At 50.0% G+C, this 18,266-nt stretch overlaps 1 protein-coding gene across 1 annotated transcript in view; it reads right to left on the bottom strand.

Annotated features, from left to right (window-relative positions):
• Shroom2 (shroom family member 2) overlaps positions 1–1,635 on the bottom strand; it is a 106,849-nt gene extending 105,214 nt beyond the window's left edge. The window contains 1 exon segment of the mRNA XM_042680539.1: positions 1,474–1,635. Within this exon segment, the coding sequence (XP_042536473.1) occupies positions 1,474–1,635 (162 nt within the window).
• Between the last annotated feature and the right edge of the window lie 16,631 nt (positions 1,636–18,266).

Here is an 18,266-nt window from a genome sequence, read left to right as displayed (position 1 = left end):
AGAAGTATGCAGTACACAACTGCCCACTGTCTTTTCAAAGAATCCGCTTGATACAGGAGTACAAACTGATTTATTTATAACTATGCCCACCTCTTTCCTGAGTTCAACATAAATCCAGTGCACAACAACAACAACGTCTCCCCTCTAAGTCTCTGGTTTTGTAAACATAAAAGTGAGAGGAGCTAGGGGTAAGCTGAGTAACAGAGCACTTATCTAGAGCCCCGGTACCAAGACAGAAACAGACAGACAGACAGGCAGGCAGGCAGGCAGACAGACAGACAGACAGGCAGGCAGGCAGGCAGGCAGGCAGGCAGGCAGACAGGCAGGCAGGCAGGCAGACAGACAGGCCAGGCAGGCAGACAGACAGACAGGCAGGCAGGCAGGCAGACAGACAGACAGGCAGGCAGACAGACAGGCAGGCAAAGGAAGAGCCAATTGGAGAAATAGGTAGTCTCATTGGCTGCTTGAACAATAAAGCTATGCTACCTCCCCCGAAACCTTCCTTGTGGGGTGCGTGAGGCTTCCTTTCCTTTCTTCCTGCGGTGGCGAGTGAGGCAGGCCGCTCCACCCAGCACGCCACCTTCTTCCAAAGCTTCCCCTCGTCCGCAATATTTACCTGTCCAGCGACCTTTGGTCTGAGGACGGGGGGCGCAGGAGGGGGGGGACGCGCTCCACTCTTCCCCCAGACACGGATCACCCCCTTTTCCACCCCAAGCACCCCCGAGACCCGAGTTCGTGGCTGTGCGCCTTGCACAGGTGCACGCCCGTGTCGTTCAAGATCGCTTTGCTCCTGACACACGATCCTTGCAAGTTGCAAAGCCATGCACCCCCTCCACCCCGAGATCCACGGACACACACGCGCGCGCTTGCACACGCACAGTTCTAGATCGCTTTGCTCCTGACACACGATCCTTGCAAGTTGCAAAGCCATGCCCCCCCTCCACCCCGAGATGCACGGACACACACGCGCGCGCTTGCACACGCACAGTTCTAGATCGCTTTGCTCCTGACACACGATCCTTGCAAGTTGCAAAGCCATGCCCCCCCTCCACCCCGAGATGCACGGACACATCCATGCGCGCGCTTGCACACGCACAGTTCTAGATCGCTTTGCTCCTGACACACGATCCTTGCAAGTTGCAAAGCCATGCACCCCCTCCACCCCGAGATCCACGGACACACACGCGCGCGCTTGCACACGCACTCACATGCACACGGACTTTCCTGTCATGGACACACGCATGCTCACGTCCTCACCCCGTTGGAAAGTTTCCCTGCAAAGTGCCTCCCCGTGTGGGGGCGCACACGCACGCAGGGAACGGGCCGCAACCGGGTCCCCCATTCCCCCCCCCCCCGCGATCCCCACGGGGGGGGGGGGGACCCCGCCAGACGCGCGCCCCAAAGACGCCGGTGCCACCGCGCCTGCGCCCAACCCCGGCCTGGGAGGAAGCGCGCTCGCCCCGGGTGCACTACCTTGGTGATGACCAGCGGCTCGCCGTGCTCGCGCCCGCCCTTGAGGGTGAAGCCCCAGGGCGCGCCGCCGCGCAGCAGCACCTCCAGCACCCGCGCGCCATCGGCCGCGCGCGCCTCGGCGGCCTCCGCCGCGGGCCCAGCGCGGGGCTCGGCGGCCTCCATGGCGCCACGAGCCAACTTGCACGGCAACCCGCAGGCGAGGGGCGAGCGCGGGGAGGCTGCGCACGGCGCGGGAGCAGGAGGAGGAGGAGCGGGAGGCGGGGAGGAGGCGGGGCGAAGCGGGACGGGGCCGCCGTGCTGGCCCGCGTCCATCTGCAGAGGGCGCCCTGCCCGGAAAGCCGGGACGAAACGGAGGACCGCGCGACCCGGGCGGGAGAAGAGGCCCTGGTGGGGCACTAATCCACACACGCACGAGTGGTTTGCTCCAATGCACACACGCACAAGTGTTTTGCTCCAATGCACACACGCACAAGTGTTTTGCTCCAATGCACACACGCACAAGTGTTTTCCTCAAATGCACAACTGTTTTGCTCCAATGCACACACGCACAAGTGTTTTCCTCAAATGCACAAGTGTTTTGCTCAAATGCAGACACGCACAAGTGTTTTGCTCAAATGCACAAGTGTTTTGCTCAAATGCACACACGCACAAGTGTTTTGCTCAAATGCACACACGCACAAGTGTTTTGCTCAAATGCACAAGTGTTTTGCTCAAATGCACACACGCACAAGTGTTTTGCTCAAATGCACACACGCACAAGTGTATTGCTCAAATGCACAAGTGTTTTGCTCAAATGCACACACGCACAAGTGTTTTGCTCAAATGCACACACGCACAAGTGTTTTGCTCAAATGCACAAGTGTTTTGCTCAAATGCACACACGCACAAGTGTTTTGCTCAAATGCACACGCACAAGTGTTTTGCTCAAATGCACAAGTGTTTTGCTCAAATGCACAAGTGTTTTGCTCAAATGCACACACGCACAAGTGTTTTGCTCAAATGCACACACGCACAAGTGTATTGCTCAAATGCACAAGTGTTTTGCTCAAATGCACACACGCACAAGTGTTTTGCTCAAATGCACACACGCACAAGTGTTTTGCTCAAATGCACAAGTGTTTTGCTCAAATGCACACACGCACAAGTGTTTTGCTCAAATGCACACGCACAAGTGTTTTGCTCAAATGCACAAGTGTTTTGCTCAAATGCACACACGCACAAGTGTTTTGCTCAAATGCACAAGTGTTTTGCTCCAATGCACACACGTACAAGTGTTTTGCTCAAATGCACACACGCACAAGTGTTTTGATCAAATGCACAAGTGTTTTGCTCAAATGCACACACGTACAAGTGTTTTGCTCACATCCACACACGCACAAGTGTTTTGCTCAAATGCACACACGCACAAGTGTTTTGCTCAAATGCACAAGTGTTTTGCTCAAATGCACACACGCACAAGTATTTTGCTCAAATGCACGTGTTTTGCTCAAATGCACACACGCACAAGTGTTTTGCTCAAATGCACACACGCACAAGTGTTTTGCTCAAGTCCACACACGCACAAGTGTTTTGCTCAAATGCACAAGTGTTTTGCTCAAATGCACACACGCACAATGTTTTGCGCAAATCCACACACGCACAAGTGTTTTGCTCAAATCCACACACGCACAAGTGTTTTGCTCAAATGCACACACGCACAAGTGTTTTGCTCAAATGCACAAGTGTTTTGCTCAAATGCACACACGCACAAGTATTTTGCTCAAATGCACGTGTTTTGCTCAAATGCACACACGCACAAGTGTTTTGCTCAAATGCACACACGCACAAGTGTTTTGCTCAAGTCCACACACGCACAAGTGTTTTGCTCAAATGCACACACGCACAAGTGTTTTGCTCAAATGCACAAGTGTTTTGCTCAAATGCACACACGCACAAGTGTTTTGCGCAAATCCACACACGCACAAGTGTTTTGCTCAAATGCACACACGCACAAGTGTTTTGCTCCAATGCACACACGCACAAGTGTTTTGCTCAAATGCACAAGTGTTTTGCTCAAATCCACACATGCACAAGTGTTTTGCTCAAATGCACAAGTGTTTTGCTCAAATGCACACACGCACAAGTGTTTTGCTCAAATGCACAAGTGTTTTGCTCAAATGCACACACGCACAAGTGTTTTGCTCCAATGCACAAGTGTTTTGCTCCAATGCACACACGCACAAGTGTATTGCTCAAATGCACACACGCACAAGTGTTTTGCTCAAATGCACAAGTGTTTTGCTCCAATGCACACACGCACAAGTGTTTTGCTCAAATGCACAAGTGTTTTGCTCAAATGCACAAGTGTTTTGCTCAAATGCACACACGCACAAGTGTTTTGCTCAAATGCACACACGCACAAGTGTTTTGCTCAAATGCACACACGCACAAGTGTTTTGCTCAAATGCACAAGTGTTTTGCTCAAATGCACACACGCACAAGTGTTTTGCTCAAATGCACAAGTGTTTTGCTCAAATGCACACACGCACAAGTGTTTTGCTCCAATGCACAAGTGTTTTGCTCAAATGCACACACGCACAAGTGTTTTGCTCAAATGCACAAGTGTTTTGCTCAAATGCACACACGAACAAGTGTTTTGCTCAAATGCACACACGCACAAGTGTTTTGCTCAGTCTTTCTGTTGGCACTTCTTAGGAAACCTTTCCATTCCCTCCTGGACTCGAACCTCGAGTTCTTCATGCCTGTCCCCCGTACGTCTTCCGCACAGAATGCCAAGTGGCGTCTGGAACGAATGAGCCAAGGTGGGTAGGATGGCTCCTTTTCGATTTGCATAAAACTCCACTCTGCCTTGGAAATGATGGCTGTTGTAGGGATTTGCATTCTTGCACACTTTTCTTGGCGTTGCTTGTGTAGGTTTCTGCAAAGCCGTTCCACGGGTCCAACCTGCCTTGGAAATAACGGCTTTGGGAGAAGCTATTTGCATTCTTGGCCAGACACTTTTCCATCATTCTTTGTGCAGGCTTCGCTACAGCAGCTCCGTGCAAGAACTTTTAGAAAGCGACGGTGTTGGGGTCTTAGTGTGAAGGACCAAGACAGAAAGCAGGGAGCCAAGAGAGTTGGAGGTGTCTTTGGTCTTTGCCATTGTGACGCTGGATTCGAGATCTCCTCTCTGGACTGACTTTCTTCAGAGTTCAAGGAAGAGATTCAGCACTCGCTTTTTGGTGTGTGTGTGTGTGTGTGTGTGTGTGTGTGTGTGTGTGTGTGTGTGTGTGTGTTGGGGCTGCATCAGCCAATTGAATTCAGAGTTCATTCTGTGCTGTCAGCTTTGTTCTAAATACACAAATGAATCCATGTGATAGTGGAGGAATCCGGTTTAATCTTGGTGGGTGAGTTTTACGAACTTGGACGTCCAGTTTGTGATGTTGTGCTACTGAGTGTTCCCATTGGGTCTGGAAATAAAGTTCTAATAGAGCCCTTGCCAAGCACGGTGGAGGAACCAGCTTCTACCCCCGACACCACGTACACACAAAGGTTGTAGCACTGGAAGTGGCAAGTGAAGGGTATATATGACTTCCCTGCGTCATTTCTTACAACTATGTGTGAATCTAAAACTACTCGGTTTAAGAAGTGGATTGAACTGAGCTGGGTGCCGGTGGCTCACGCCCATAATCCTAGCTACTCAGGAGGCTGAGATCTGAGGTTCACGGTTCAAAGCCAGCCCGGGCAGGCAGGGAAGTCCCTGAGACTCCTATCTCCAATTAACCACCAGAAAACCAGAAGTGGCGCCATGGCTCAAGTGGTAGAGCGCTCGCCTCAAGCTGAAGAGTTCAGGGACAGGAATTCAAGCCCCATGACCGACCCAAAAATAAATAAACAAGTGGATGGAGCTGGGCTCCAGTGGAGCACACTTGTTATCCTACTCACAAGGCTGAGTTCTGAGGAGCATGGTTTTGAAGTCAGCATGGGCAGAAAAGTCCGTGAAAGTCTTATTTCCAACTAACCAACTAGCAGGCAAAAGTGGAGGTGTGGCTCAAGTGGTAAGGTACTAGCCTTGAACAACAAAAAAAAAAAACGCTAAGAGACCTCACTCAGGCTCTGAGTTCAAGACCATGTACCAGTGTGGGGAGTGGGGGGAGAAGTATTGAGCGTGAGCTACTGTAAAAGTTTCTATATTTTCATATAGTTTAAGGAAAACACATTAACTTGGAACCAGGGGTAGCTGTATAGACTGAGGCCCTGGTTGCAATTCTATTAAGATTTTCAAGTATTTATAACATAACTAATGAGCACGGATACTTGGCACTTGTTACTTTCCCAATACTGGAGAAAGGGTGCTAAAGGAATGTTAAAGAGTGTTAAAGAATGTTAAGGAGTGCAATGAAATGCTGAATGGCTTTTGACCACCACACCGTTGGGAAGAAAGAAATGTGAATATAGACAGGAGAAGGAAAAAAAAACTAATGACCATAAGCAAAATTTTTACTTTGTATCTTCCATTGTGGAAATTTCAACCCCCACAAAGTAGAGTTCTTGTTCTACCCATCACCCCATTCTTTCCCTCAGAAGACTTTTCAAAGCACATTGGAGCCAAGATATGCCTTGGAGAGAGTGAGAATGAGGGTGTATCAGGTGGGGATAAAATTTGCACACTAGTAGCTAAGTGCTTCTTGGGAAAGTTGAGAAGGAGTGAGAGAAAGCAGAAATCTTCCTGTGGCTGCACAAGCTACCCCAGAATGTCATCACTAGGTGCTAAATAGTTATCCCCTGTCCAAAACCCCAAGAGACTAGTCTCTCCCATCCAAGGATTCAGTTTCCACGGCTTCAGTTAGCGTGACAAGCATGTCTTACATACAATATTTTCAGATCATATTCATGCTCCTCTTAGAATAGCACATTTTTTCTATTTTATTAGTTGTTATTAATTTCTTACTGTGCCTAACTTAGAAGTTAAACTTTATTGCACATTTGTATGCACAGGAAAGAAAACAGTAAAGGGTCCAGTACTGTGCAGCGCTCCATGCATGTCCTGGCAGAAGAGAAGGCCGGCGACAGGAGGTTGCACAGGACTGCTTCAGTGGCTTCTGTTGGTGGCAGGCAGAGCTCTTTCCTTCAGCAAATATGTCTTGACTCTCCGAGCCTTGAAAGAAACAGAGTCTATACCCGAATGGAACTTCACCTCTGCGAAGAGTCAACCTTGACGTTGTAAAGGGGTTGTAGCTGCCACTGTTGGGGGATGAGGACCAAGGTGTGACTTCCATCTGTTAAGTCAAGAGGGACAATGCCACTGGTGAAGGAATGGAGGGGCCCCAGAATGAAGAGGGTCATTCCGTGAACACTGGGAAGGTCTGGAAGGCCTAAGACCTTTAGCTCAAACCCAACACCCCCCTCTCCCCCAACAAAGATTTATCCCCAGAGAATGAAGGGAATGAGGAAGAGGACCACAGTGAGTCAGCCACCTGCTCCTGACTTGATGCACCAACTTTGAAGCTGGAGAGGCTGGGGGAGAAGCAGGGCTTGAGCTTTGCCACTCACCCCCGGGACGCTTTGCCCAGGGGTCTGGACCCATGCAAGTTCGTAGACATGCCCAACTAGAATTGAGAATCCCACACCTTCCTCCACACCACCCTACTCAAGCTCAAAGCCACATGTAGAGGGATATTCATACTCTTACTGCTGAAAGAATTCAGGTGCTCTGTGTCTATGGGGGATGGGTATCCAAAGCCACAGCCCCTTTGGTGTTGTAATACCGACTGCAGATGTGATTTGGGAAATTCCTTACTGGCCACTGGCCAAACTACTTGTTTCCGTCCAATCAGTTTTCTGGAACTTCAAGGGATGTAGAAAATATTTGACTCGCTAAAATATTTGACGCCTGTGATTTGTCATCACAGGAAGTAATGGAAGACACCTGTTTGAAAGTGAACAGAACCTGGGCACTGGTGGCTCACGCCTGTAATCCTAGCGACTCAAGAGGCTGAGGTCTGAGGATGGCAGTTCAAAGCCAGCCCGGGCAAGAAAGGTCGTGAGACGCTTCTCCAATGAACCACTAGAAAACTAGAAGTAGTGCTGTAGCTCAAAGTGGTAGAGCACTAGCCTCAGGCAAAACAGCTCAGGGATAGCGCCCAGGCCCTGAGTTCACGCCCTACAACCCAAAAGAAAGAAAGAAAGAAAGAAAGAAAGAAAGTGAACAGAACTTTTTCTAGGACATACATCTCTTCTAAGAAGATGTAGGATATTTCTAAAAATTTCCGGTTGTGAGAACTGTTTCCCTTCCCTTAAATTATACACATGAAAGCCAACAGGAAACATGACTTGACTTACATTCTATGAAACGTTTTTGAGTTGGGGATATATGTGAGTAGTACAGCACTTGCCTAGCTGCTGCAAGACCCTGAGTTCAATACCCAGCATATCAAAGAGATAAATGCCAGGCCCCAGTGGCTCATGCCTATAATTCCAGCTACTCAGGAGGTTGAGATCTGAGAATCAAGATTCAAAGCCAGCCCAAGCAAGAAAAGTCTATGAAACTCTTACTGCCAATTAACCATCAAAAAACCAGAAGTAGAGGTGTGGCTCAAGTACAAGAGCACCAGGCTTGAGTGGAAAAGCAAAGCAAGAGTGCAAGGCCCTGAGTTCCAGCCCCAGTACTGGTGCACAATTTTTTTTAATTTTTATCTTAGAAACAGTACACACAGAACTTTTCTACCCATGACTCAATTTTCCTGCATGTTCACTACAGTATTTTTATAACTGTCTTTCATAGTTAAGACACTGGCCAAAGATAAGGAGTTAATATCACCACATTGCTATGAACTAAGCTTGTGCTTGTATTTGAATTTCAAGCTCCGCACGAATGTCCTTTGTCCAAGGTTTCCTGACTCAGAGTCTCACGTTGCGGTTCATCTGGTCATGCCTCTGCATACCATGCTGGGTAACAGGTTCTCTATGTCCCTTGTTTTTGTAGCTCTGGTGGCTGAATTCAGGGCGAGCACTGAAGCCAGGCACTAGCCCTTTCAGTTTTCTTTCTGTTTATCTTGACTCCAACTTCTGAGCCTCCTGTCTCTGTCTCCTGAATCTCTGGGATTACAGGATAGCAACCAGAACCAGCATCTATTTTTTTTTTCTTGATGTAGAAAGATGGAAGGACAAGTCAGGTATTTTGTGCAAGGTCCATTACTGGCCTCGTGTTTCCGTGATGAACGGAATGGGGTCACGCGCTTGTGGAAAGCACTCCATCGAGACCCCTCTCCTCCCCTCCTGCCCGTTGGTACTTAGTGTCCACACGTCTTTATTCCCGGGCATGTGGAGAAGGCGGCAACTTTTGGGTTTCTCTACTACGAAGAAGAACCTTCTTGAAGTGCTGGTGTACATTTTGACGGAAACCAGTTGAGGGTGACCAAGAAAGATGAGCACATGGGAAAGACCTAGCGTCAGCACTGCGCGTGCAGCACTGAGCTCCTACTCAGCCGGCCAGACCATCCTGGGTATTGGCTGTGTTTCCAGGCACAGGATGAACATGCCACACTGGTTGTCTTCAGGGAGAACCTATTTCAGACCTATCTATCTGTGTATAGTTCCCATGTGCTTCTTTTTAAACTGTGCGTCTATCAGAGCACATAGATCCTTCATGTAGCTTTTTTTCTGTTTCTGTGTGAGTACTAGGGTTTGAACACAGGAACCTGAGTTCTTGGCCTGGATTTTTTATTCAAAGCTGGCACCATACTACTTGAGCCACACCTCTATTTCCAGCTTTCTGCAGGTGAATTGGAGAGAAGAGTCTCACTGACTGTCCTGCCTGGACTGGTTTCGAACCTCTATCCTTAGATCTCGGCCATCTCAGTAGCTAAGATTATCGGCGTGAGCCACGAGCACCTGGCTAGCTTCCCATTACTTTTTTAAAGTCAAGTCAAATACTCTGACGATCCAGCAATACACTACACACATGCTTCTTATTTGTCATTTTGATGAATCGGATCCTAGAGAAAGGGCGTTGGCAAATTAAGGACTGAATGCTGACCACCATTCTGCAGAACGGAGGCTAGGGCCCGGAGTCCGTTCCACTCATTTACCTAGAGTCCATGGATCGTCCGGACCTCAGTCTATAACATGTGGCTCTTGAAGAAAAAGTTGGCCCCTGTGATCAGCTAAAGAAAAGTCCTCAGTCTGAAAACCTTGGGCTACGTGCATGGTTTAACTCCATGTGTTCAATCGAGGGAAAAGCAAGGAGACCCCAAAAAACTGAAGAACAAATTGCCATTACTCCAAATGCATCAGACCCTGCTCCCGGGAATAATTTATTCCCTTCTGTACATCCGTTGCCTCTCAGTCCTCCTGGTATTGAGAGAGAGGTGATCCGACTGTGTGTGTGTGAGAGAGAGAGAGACAGAGACAGAGACAGAGAGAGGGAGGGAGGGAGAGAGAGAGAGAATGCTGTTGTGGTAGACAGGAAGGGGAGCAGCAAGGCAGTGGAATGGCTTGCCACACACCAGCGCTAACCACAATCCAAGCCCCTGAGGTTAATGTGGATTTCCTATTCTCATGGCCACCTGAGAATCATGAAGCAGCCCAAGTCAGGCAGAGCGCAGTAGTAGAGCATATGATCAGCCCCGGTGAGTTCTTGAGTGCCATGCCCAGCACCAAAATTAAATGGAGGACACAGATTCATTAATAAACTCTGTGGCTTTTAGATGACTGCCATTTGACCCTCATTCTTCTGTGAATGAGGACTCCGCAGCCATTAGGCATGCTGGAAAGAAGTCATCTCAGTTGACTGCATGAATGTCATGGACTACAGAAACAATCCCTTGAGCCAGAAGATGATGTCTGACCCTTGTAATGCTACCTACTCAGGAGGCTGAGATCTGAGGATGGAGGTTTGAAGCCAGCCCTGAGCAGAAATCCCTGTGAGAATCATCTCTTCAATTGACCAGGAAGCAGCTGGAAGTGAGGCCAGGTGCCAGTGGTTCACACCTGTAATCTGAACTAATAAGAAGACAGAGACATGATCCTGGTTCAGAGCCAGCCCAGGCAGGAAAGTCCATGAGATGTTAAGTACCCAAAAAGCTGGAAGACGAACAGTGGTTCAAGTGAGAAAGTGCTAACCTTCAGCAAAACTTCTCAGGGACACTGCCCACGCCCCCAAGACAGGCACAAGAAAACAAAAAAGCTGAAAATGGAACTGTGGCTCAAGTAACAGAGCAATGCATTCCTTCCTAAAACGAATGCCCAAACGTAATGGCCATATATTTAAAGTGCTGGTCAGTGTGAGAGCGTGGAAAGAGCTTAACACAGAGTGATTGAGGGCGAAGATAAACAGCCATCTTCGCATGACTTTACGTCAAGCCCTGCCTTCTCAAATCAATACTCCTGATGTCGAAGAACTCAGTGGCTTTCTCTCCCTTTAAGAGACCCCACTGTCCTTCAGAGCCTAACATGGCCCTTTTGCCTGTCTGGCTGCTTTTTGTCTGTTTGCCTGCTTGCTCCCTAACTCCAGAAAGCTCTGCGAAGTTGTCTTACCATTAGGACTTACCTAGAAATTCTTCTTGGATCGGAGTGAAAAGCTCCTGCTTTTAGAAAGAAACTTCACAGATCCTCACCTGGACGGGGAGGTGGCATTGTCGCCCGGGGCCCTGGGACCATCACAGCTCCAGGCTGCATGGTGACACTGCCCCCCAAATGCCACTGAGCATCAGGAGGTGATGCCTGGCCACTAGGAGGACAGGGAGGAGGGAAGGAGGGAGGGATGGGGGAAAAGCAGGAGGCAAGGAAAGCAGCCTCTTCTCCCCCGCTCCCCCAGAGCTTCCCATGTCTCCAGGACGGAGAACCTCAATTCGGCCATCTCACCCTAGAACAAACATGCCTCCGCACTCAGACTTCCTTTTATGGCCCAGGATATCCTAATTTCGATGTCTCCGATGCACTCACACGTACCCACACACACGCAAACACACACACACACACACACACACCTGACATCTGGCCAAGCCTGTTCTAGGTGTCTCTGTGACACACAAGGAGCTGTGTTCTCTGAGTCCAGCCCTATGCTGTCATTCTCTAATGGGCCATGCCATGAAATTGACATTGGAACAACAAGGAAAGAGGCTTCAGGTAGGAAGAACAATCTAGGCAAAGCATCCAATGACCCTGTACCTCAGTTACAACTTTTTCTAATAGGCCAGAATCATTTTCATTTTAGGTACTATAGTTTCTGCAGAAGAATAATATAAATTAGATGGCCCTTTACAATATATTGCAAGTATTCATAAATCAATTTCTGAAGTTATTTGAGGTTACTTAATTCCCAGTAAATTTTATAAGTATTTATTTGCTAATAGCTATACTGTACACATAAATAACTATAAATATATATAAATACAAATTAGATTACATTATGCTCCTATGAAATGCTAATTATATATCTATAATTTACTCAAATAGCATTGTGGTGCACAGAAAATTCACCTTGCAGTTTTGTTTCCTTTAAAAGTGTGGGTTTTTACAGATGGATGGATCCAAAAATAGTGGTATCTGTACACAATGGAATATTAAGCAGCCATTAGAAAGGACAAAATAATGGCATTTGCAGGGAAATGGCTGGAGCTAGAAGAAATCATGCTGAGCTAAGTAAGCCAAGTGTAAAGAGACAAGCGGTACATGGTCTGCCTGATAACTGGATGTTAGATCCAAAATGTTAGGTGATATGACAAAATTAACAGGACTTAAGAAGCAAAGAACTTCCACTCATCTGGTCGAATCACTACTAAATAACCCCATGTTGCTGATCACATGTATGGTGTATATGTGCACACCGGAGCAAAACCAGGACTCAGGTAAAAACATACACCAGCAGGACCATCAGCTGCACTAGGCATTGACCAAAATGAACTAAGCAACTCAATGGCAGCGATGGGAGGGAGGGAACGAGTGGGAAAGCGGGAACAGCTGATGCTATGCAAAGTAAAAGAAATGTACATACCACCCAATGTGGAAGAAATAACTGTATTGCAAAGCTCATAGAACTCATAAATGTTATAGACCGTGATAGACAATTTGCCCCATGAAAGTTAGAATGTGTTTGTGACTTTGACTAGGCATCACTATCCCACAATACTGTGAAATTGGGGGAATTATGTAACCACTTAATCACAATTTTAAAATTTGGGGAAAAAAGTGTGGGGTTTTGGGTTTTTTTGGCCGGGCGCCGGTGGCTCACACCTGTCATCCTAGCTACTCAGGAGGCTGAGATCTGTGGACCACAGTTCAAAGCCAGCCTGGGCAGCAAAGTCTGTGAAACTTATCTCCAATTAACCACCAGGAAACCAAAATGGTACTGTGGCTCGAAGTGATAGAGCAGTAGCTTGGAACAAAAAATCTCAGAGACAGTGTTCAGGCACTGAGTTCAAGACCCTCAACTGACAAAAAAAAAAAGGGGGGGCGGGAGAATTGGAAAAAATTATATTAAGTGAAGTCAGGCCTAGAGAGAGAGAGGATGGGAAAGGTGCAGGCTTCCCCTTAGATGTGGGAGCTAGGACGAGCTTATGAACGTTTAAGTGAACACACTGGGTGGGATGCAAGTGGACGCTCATGAGCAGGTACCGGTCCAGGGCGCTGCTCGTGTCTTGGCTAAGCCGGGCTCTTGTGGCTTTGGGATTGGAGCCTTTGATTGAAGAATCGCTCCTAATATTTGTGGACATGACTAGACACGGAGTGCACAGGACTCGAGTGTCAGATGATGCAGCAGAGATGCAGGCAAACCGCATGCGGTGTGGCATGCGCAGCACACTCTGCCCAGCGCTGCTGCTCGAGCCAGGCCCAGGGCCCAGTGGAAACACAAGCACCCCATGCTGCAACCCCAGACAATTAACCGAAGCTCCCCAGTACCTATAACACACGCTAAACAAATGAATAAAAAAAAAAAATACCAGGGCACTGGTGGCTCACACCTGTCATCCTAGCTACTCAGGAGGCTGAGATCTGAGGATCACGGTTCAAAGCCAGCCAGGGCAGGACAGTCTGTGAGACTCTTCTCTCCAATAAACCACCAGAAAACTGGAAGTGGTGCCATGGCTCAAAGTAGGAGAGTGCTAGCCTTGAGCTGATGAGCTCAGGGACAGCAAGCACCCAGACTTCAAACCCAGAGTTCAAACCCCACAACTGACAAAAAACAAATAAGATATCAAATGCATGCCCACACGGACCAACAAGCCCACTTCCACAGCGTTCCCGTGCCAGCCAGCACTTACATGTACACCAGGAGGACTATTGGCACCAGCAGGCTGACACTCTGAAAGACACGTGCACATTAGGATGCGTGTGCAGGCACCAGGAGGCCTGCACACAGTAGCAGCCACAAGGATTGCAGGAGTTGCATGCATACCAGGAAGCCCATCCCCGCCCGCTGCTGTGCACCACACAGGAGCACCCTGCGCATGAGCAGCCCAAGCGCCTGCATGCCCACGAGCAGCAGCAGCACCACGCCCACTTGCACACCCACGCACACAAGCATGCCTTTGCACACCACCTGGCTCACGCACACAAGGTCACAGCCACCTTCAGAAACAAAACACAACACCCTGTAGGCGAAGCACGTGGGGTTCAGCAAAGGGGGGCTCCTTGTGGCCAGGGCTGCAGGCAGAGTCAGACCTGCACCCTCCTGATAGATGAGGAACAGCATAGGTGAGCAGGCTTGCAAGTGCCCCGAGCTGCAGCAGAAAAATTAGACAGGAATGACCCCATACCATCACACACACACACACACACACACACACACACACACACACACACACACACACAGAGGAATCATACCCACTGGCACCAGGAAGCCCAACCCCCCAGCATGCCCATACAGGCCAGCACACTGATGTACACCAGGCTGTCCACACTCACCAGTGCACCTGCTCTGGCCACTAGCATGTGCTCACGCAGCAGGAAGCTCACGTGCATCAGGAGGCCGAGGGAGATTCTTGCACAGTCAAGTGCATGCGTAGTATTACCCAGCTGGTGCACGAGGAGGCCAAGGCACTCCAGCAAGCGCATGCACAACAGGAAGTGCATGCACCCAAGGAGGAAGTTTAGGATGGAGCATGAGCCGCCCTCTGCCAGCATCACCTGTATTAGGGAAGATCCAGTTCAACAAGATGATCTCAAAAGAAAACGACAATAAAAACCAATGCTATGAAAACATAGGCAGCCAAAAGCAACAACAAAACCCCGAGACCAATGTGGGTGTCAGTCCATCTGAGGCACCTTCCAGTGCAGTTTTCCTGTGGCAGAGTTCCCTGGTATCAGGTCTGCGTTCTGGTACACTAGCTCTCTTCTGCCACCTGGTAGACAAGCGAGGAAGCGCATGCTAGTGCCTTTTCCACAGTTAACCACCAATTCCATTGTTTTTAAGCCCTTGCCCACTGGGATTCCAGCATGAAGGGCAGGAGATTCTAAAGCAGTTGAGTGCTTGCCTAGCTAGTGCTCTACCACTGGAGCCACAGCACCATTCCCAGTTTTCTGGTGGTTTATTGGAGATAAGAGTTTCATGGCCTTTCCTGCCTGGGCTGGCTTTGAATCATGATCCTCAGATCTCAGCCTCCTTAGTCACTAGGATTACAAGTGTGAGCTACCAGCGCCCGACCCTGGCATTCTTTGCTAGGTCTAGCTTATGCAGAGCCCCTGCGTGCCATAGCCTGAGTACAACACTGGATCCAACCTGCATGCACAAGCCAGGACCAGACATAAAAATGCACTGTCCCTTAATAAGCATGACTTGCTCACACATTTTGTGGTCCATTTTGTGGCTGCGGGCTCAGCACACACACCCAAACCACAATGCTGGGGTTCACGTCATGAACCAGTGTGGAAGATATGGGTTGTGCACCCTGACACCTGCACAGAGCCAGTGCCCTCTTGTGGCCGGTGCCCAACATGCACTCAGAGCACGTGCCAATCTGCAGCTGCACGTTCTTTCCCAGGGAGCCCACACCAACCTAGGATCAGGCCTGCAGGGAAGCCCAGGGGACCCTTCTACCCACAAAGGAGTCCACAAAACAGCTGCAAGAGCACTGAGTACCAGGTTAAGTGCTGGGAGGACCAAGCAGTGCATGTGGATGCATGGCTGCCACCCCATTACAGAAGGCCTGGGTGTGTCAGACCTGGGGCTGCTAAATATACAGAGGTACAGGAAGGGTCATTCGTGTGTCTGGGGACATAGCTTCTATGTACTGAACCCTATCTGGCCTAATCAAGATACGTGCTGGGCCAGATGACAGTGGCTCATTCCTACAACTCTAGCTGCTTGGGAGGCTGAGTTCTGAGGATCGGGTTCAAAGTCAGCACAGACAGGAAGGTCCACAAGACATAGCTCCAATTTACTTCTTTAAAAGCCAGAAGTGGAGCTATGGCTAACATCATAGCGTGCTAGCCTTGAAAAGAAATCTCAGGGGCAGCACCCACCTCCTGAGTACGAGACCCAGGATCAAAAAAAATCTGGCATGGGGTAAAGGAGTAGTTATCACTCTGCCCAGATCTCCAGGACACTAAACACTACACACATGGTGTGGGAAGCAACCACAATGATCCCTCAAAACCTTACATTGTACCATGATAACATTTAATACTAGTGATACAATATCTAGAATGTGCAAGAATGCCATGGTGCTGCATAGAGTCTTCCAGACATAACATTTGTAAATGAAAATGTGAGATCCAACCTGCTTTGCTTTTTTAATATGTAGCTTTATTTAGGTAGTTGTCAGCAGGAGAAGATCTTCTCCCTTAGAGGTGCCTGCCATGCTTGGAGCAATGCTGATGGTTACAATGCTGGTGGGGATATTGAACAAGGGCCCAGGAATCTACTGCGCCCTCTGCAACCCACAACAGAAGCCCACGCTTAGAGGAGGCGCGGCCCAAACAGTGACAAATAGAAAACACGGTGACTCAGTCACCTCCTCCTCCTCCTCCACCTCTCCTTTTCCTGCTTCTCTTCCTCCTGTTCTTTCTCCTCCACCTCTTCTTCCTCCTCCTCTTCTTCCTTCCCCTCAACATCTTTCCCCCTCCTCCTTTTCTTCCTCTTCCTCCTTCTCCTCTTCCTCCTCCTCCTTCTCTTCTCCCTCCTCCTCTTCAACCTTTTCCTCCTCCTCCTCCTCCATCTCCTCCACTTCCTCCTCCTCCATCTCCTCCAGCTCTCCCTCCTCCTCCTCCTCCACCTCTTCCTTCTTCTCTACCTCTTCCTCCACCTCTTCCCTCCTCCTCCTCCTCCTTCTCTTCTCCCTCCTCCTCTTCAACCTTTTCCTCCTCCTCCTCCTCCATCGCCTCCAGCTCTTCCTCCTCCTCCTCCTCTTCCTCCTTCTCCTCTTTCTCTTCCTCCTCCTCCATCTCCTCCACCACTTCCTCCTCCTCCTCCTCTTGTTAGTCCTCCTGCTGCTTCTCCTCCTCCATCCCGTCCTCCTCCATTTCCACCTCCTCTCCTTCCCTTTTGCCACACTGCAGGTGGACCGCCAGGGTATGCTAGACTTCTCAGTCCATCAGTGAGGACGGTTCTATCACCAAGCTACACCCCAAATCCTTTTTGGGATGGAGGATCTCACTTTGAAACCTAAACCCCTCCATCCTCCCACGTCCCCCTCCATGAAGGGACTGCGGACAGTGAGGACCCCAGCACCCCGCAGTGTCTTCCTAAGAAAGCAAGAGAGAACCAACCTGTCGACAATCCAACTGAGTCACTTTATTAACATCTCAACTAAGCGCCATGCCATCAGTACGAATCTCTGGCAAAGAGCAAGTGGGGCTTGGGGAAGGGGAGCCCGAGCGCCTGCCCGTCTCCGTGCTGGGCTAAGGCAGGGCTGTGTGGAAGATGCAGGGATTGGGGGTCCCCAATTTCTCTTCCATGGGGGGCCCCCCAGAGGAGGGAGGTGGGGGGGGCCTGGGTAGGGTGGGGGCTGTCCATGGAGAGGGAGAGGCATCTCAGGGTCGTCTGTGGGGTTCAGGGGAGGCTGGCTCTGAAGAGCAGGGGGGTCAGCAGACTTGAGGGCACGCAGATGTGCATGGGCACCAGCAGGCCCCCGTGCACCAGGAAGCGCGTGTGCACCAAGATGCACGTGCAAACGACAAGGCCCACGTGCACCAGGAAGCGCGTGTGCACCAAGATGCACGTGCAAACGACAAGGCCCACGTGCACCAGGAAGCGTGCGTGCACCAAGATGCACGTGCAAACGACAAGGCCCACGAGCACCAAGAAGCGCGCGTGCACCAAGAGGCACGTGCAAACGACAAGGCCCACGTGCACCAGTAAGCGCGCGTGCACCAAGAGGTCCACGTGCACAAGCAGACTCAAGGGCACGCAGACGTGCATGGGCACCAGCAGGCCCACGAGCACCAGGAAGCGCGTGTGCACCGACACACGTGCAAACGACAAGGCCCCCGTGCACCAGGAAGCGCGTGTGCACCAAGATGCACGTGCAAACGACAAGGCCCACGTGCACCAGGAAGCGCGTGTGCACCAAGATGCACGTGCAAACGACAAGGCCCCCGTGCACCAGGAAGCGTGCGTGCACCAAGATGCACGTGCAAACGACAAGGCCCACGAGCACCAAGAAGCGCGCGTGCACCAAGAGGCACGTGCAAACGACAAGGCCCACGTGCACCAGGAAGCGCGCGTGCACCAAGAGGTCCACGTGCACAAGCAGACTCAAGGGCACGCGGACGTGCATGAGCACCAGCAGGCCCACGAGCACCAGGAAGCGCGCGTGCACCAAGAGGCACGTGCAAATGACAAGGCCCACGTGCACCAGGAAGCGCGTGTGCAC

Source organism: Dipodomys spectabilis, unplaced genomic scaffold, assembly GCF_019054845.1.
Source record: "Dipodomys spectabilis isolate Male_0828 unplaced genomic scaffold, ASM1905484v1 ptg000061l, whole genome shotgun sequence".
NCBI classification, from domain to species: Eukaryota; Metazoa; Chordata; class Mammalia; order Rodentia; family Heteromyidae; genus Dipodomys; species Dipodomys spectabilis.
The sequence above is the reverse complement of the archived record's forward strand: the minus strand, read 5'-3'. Positions and strand labels throughout refer to the sequence as shown.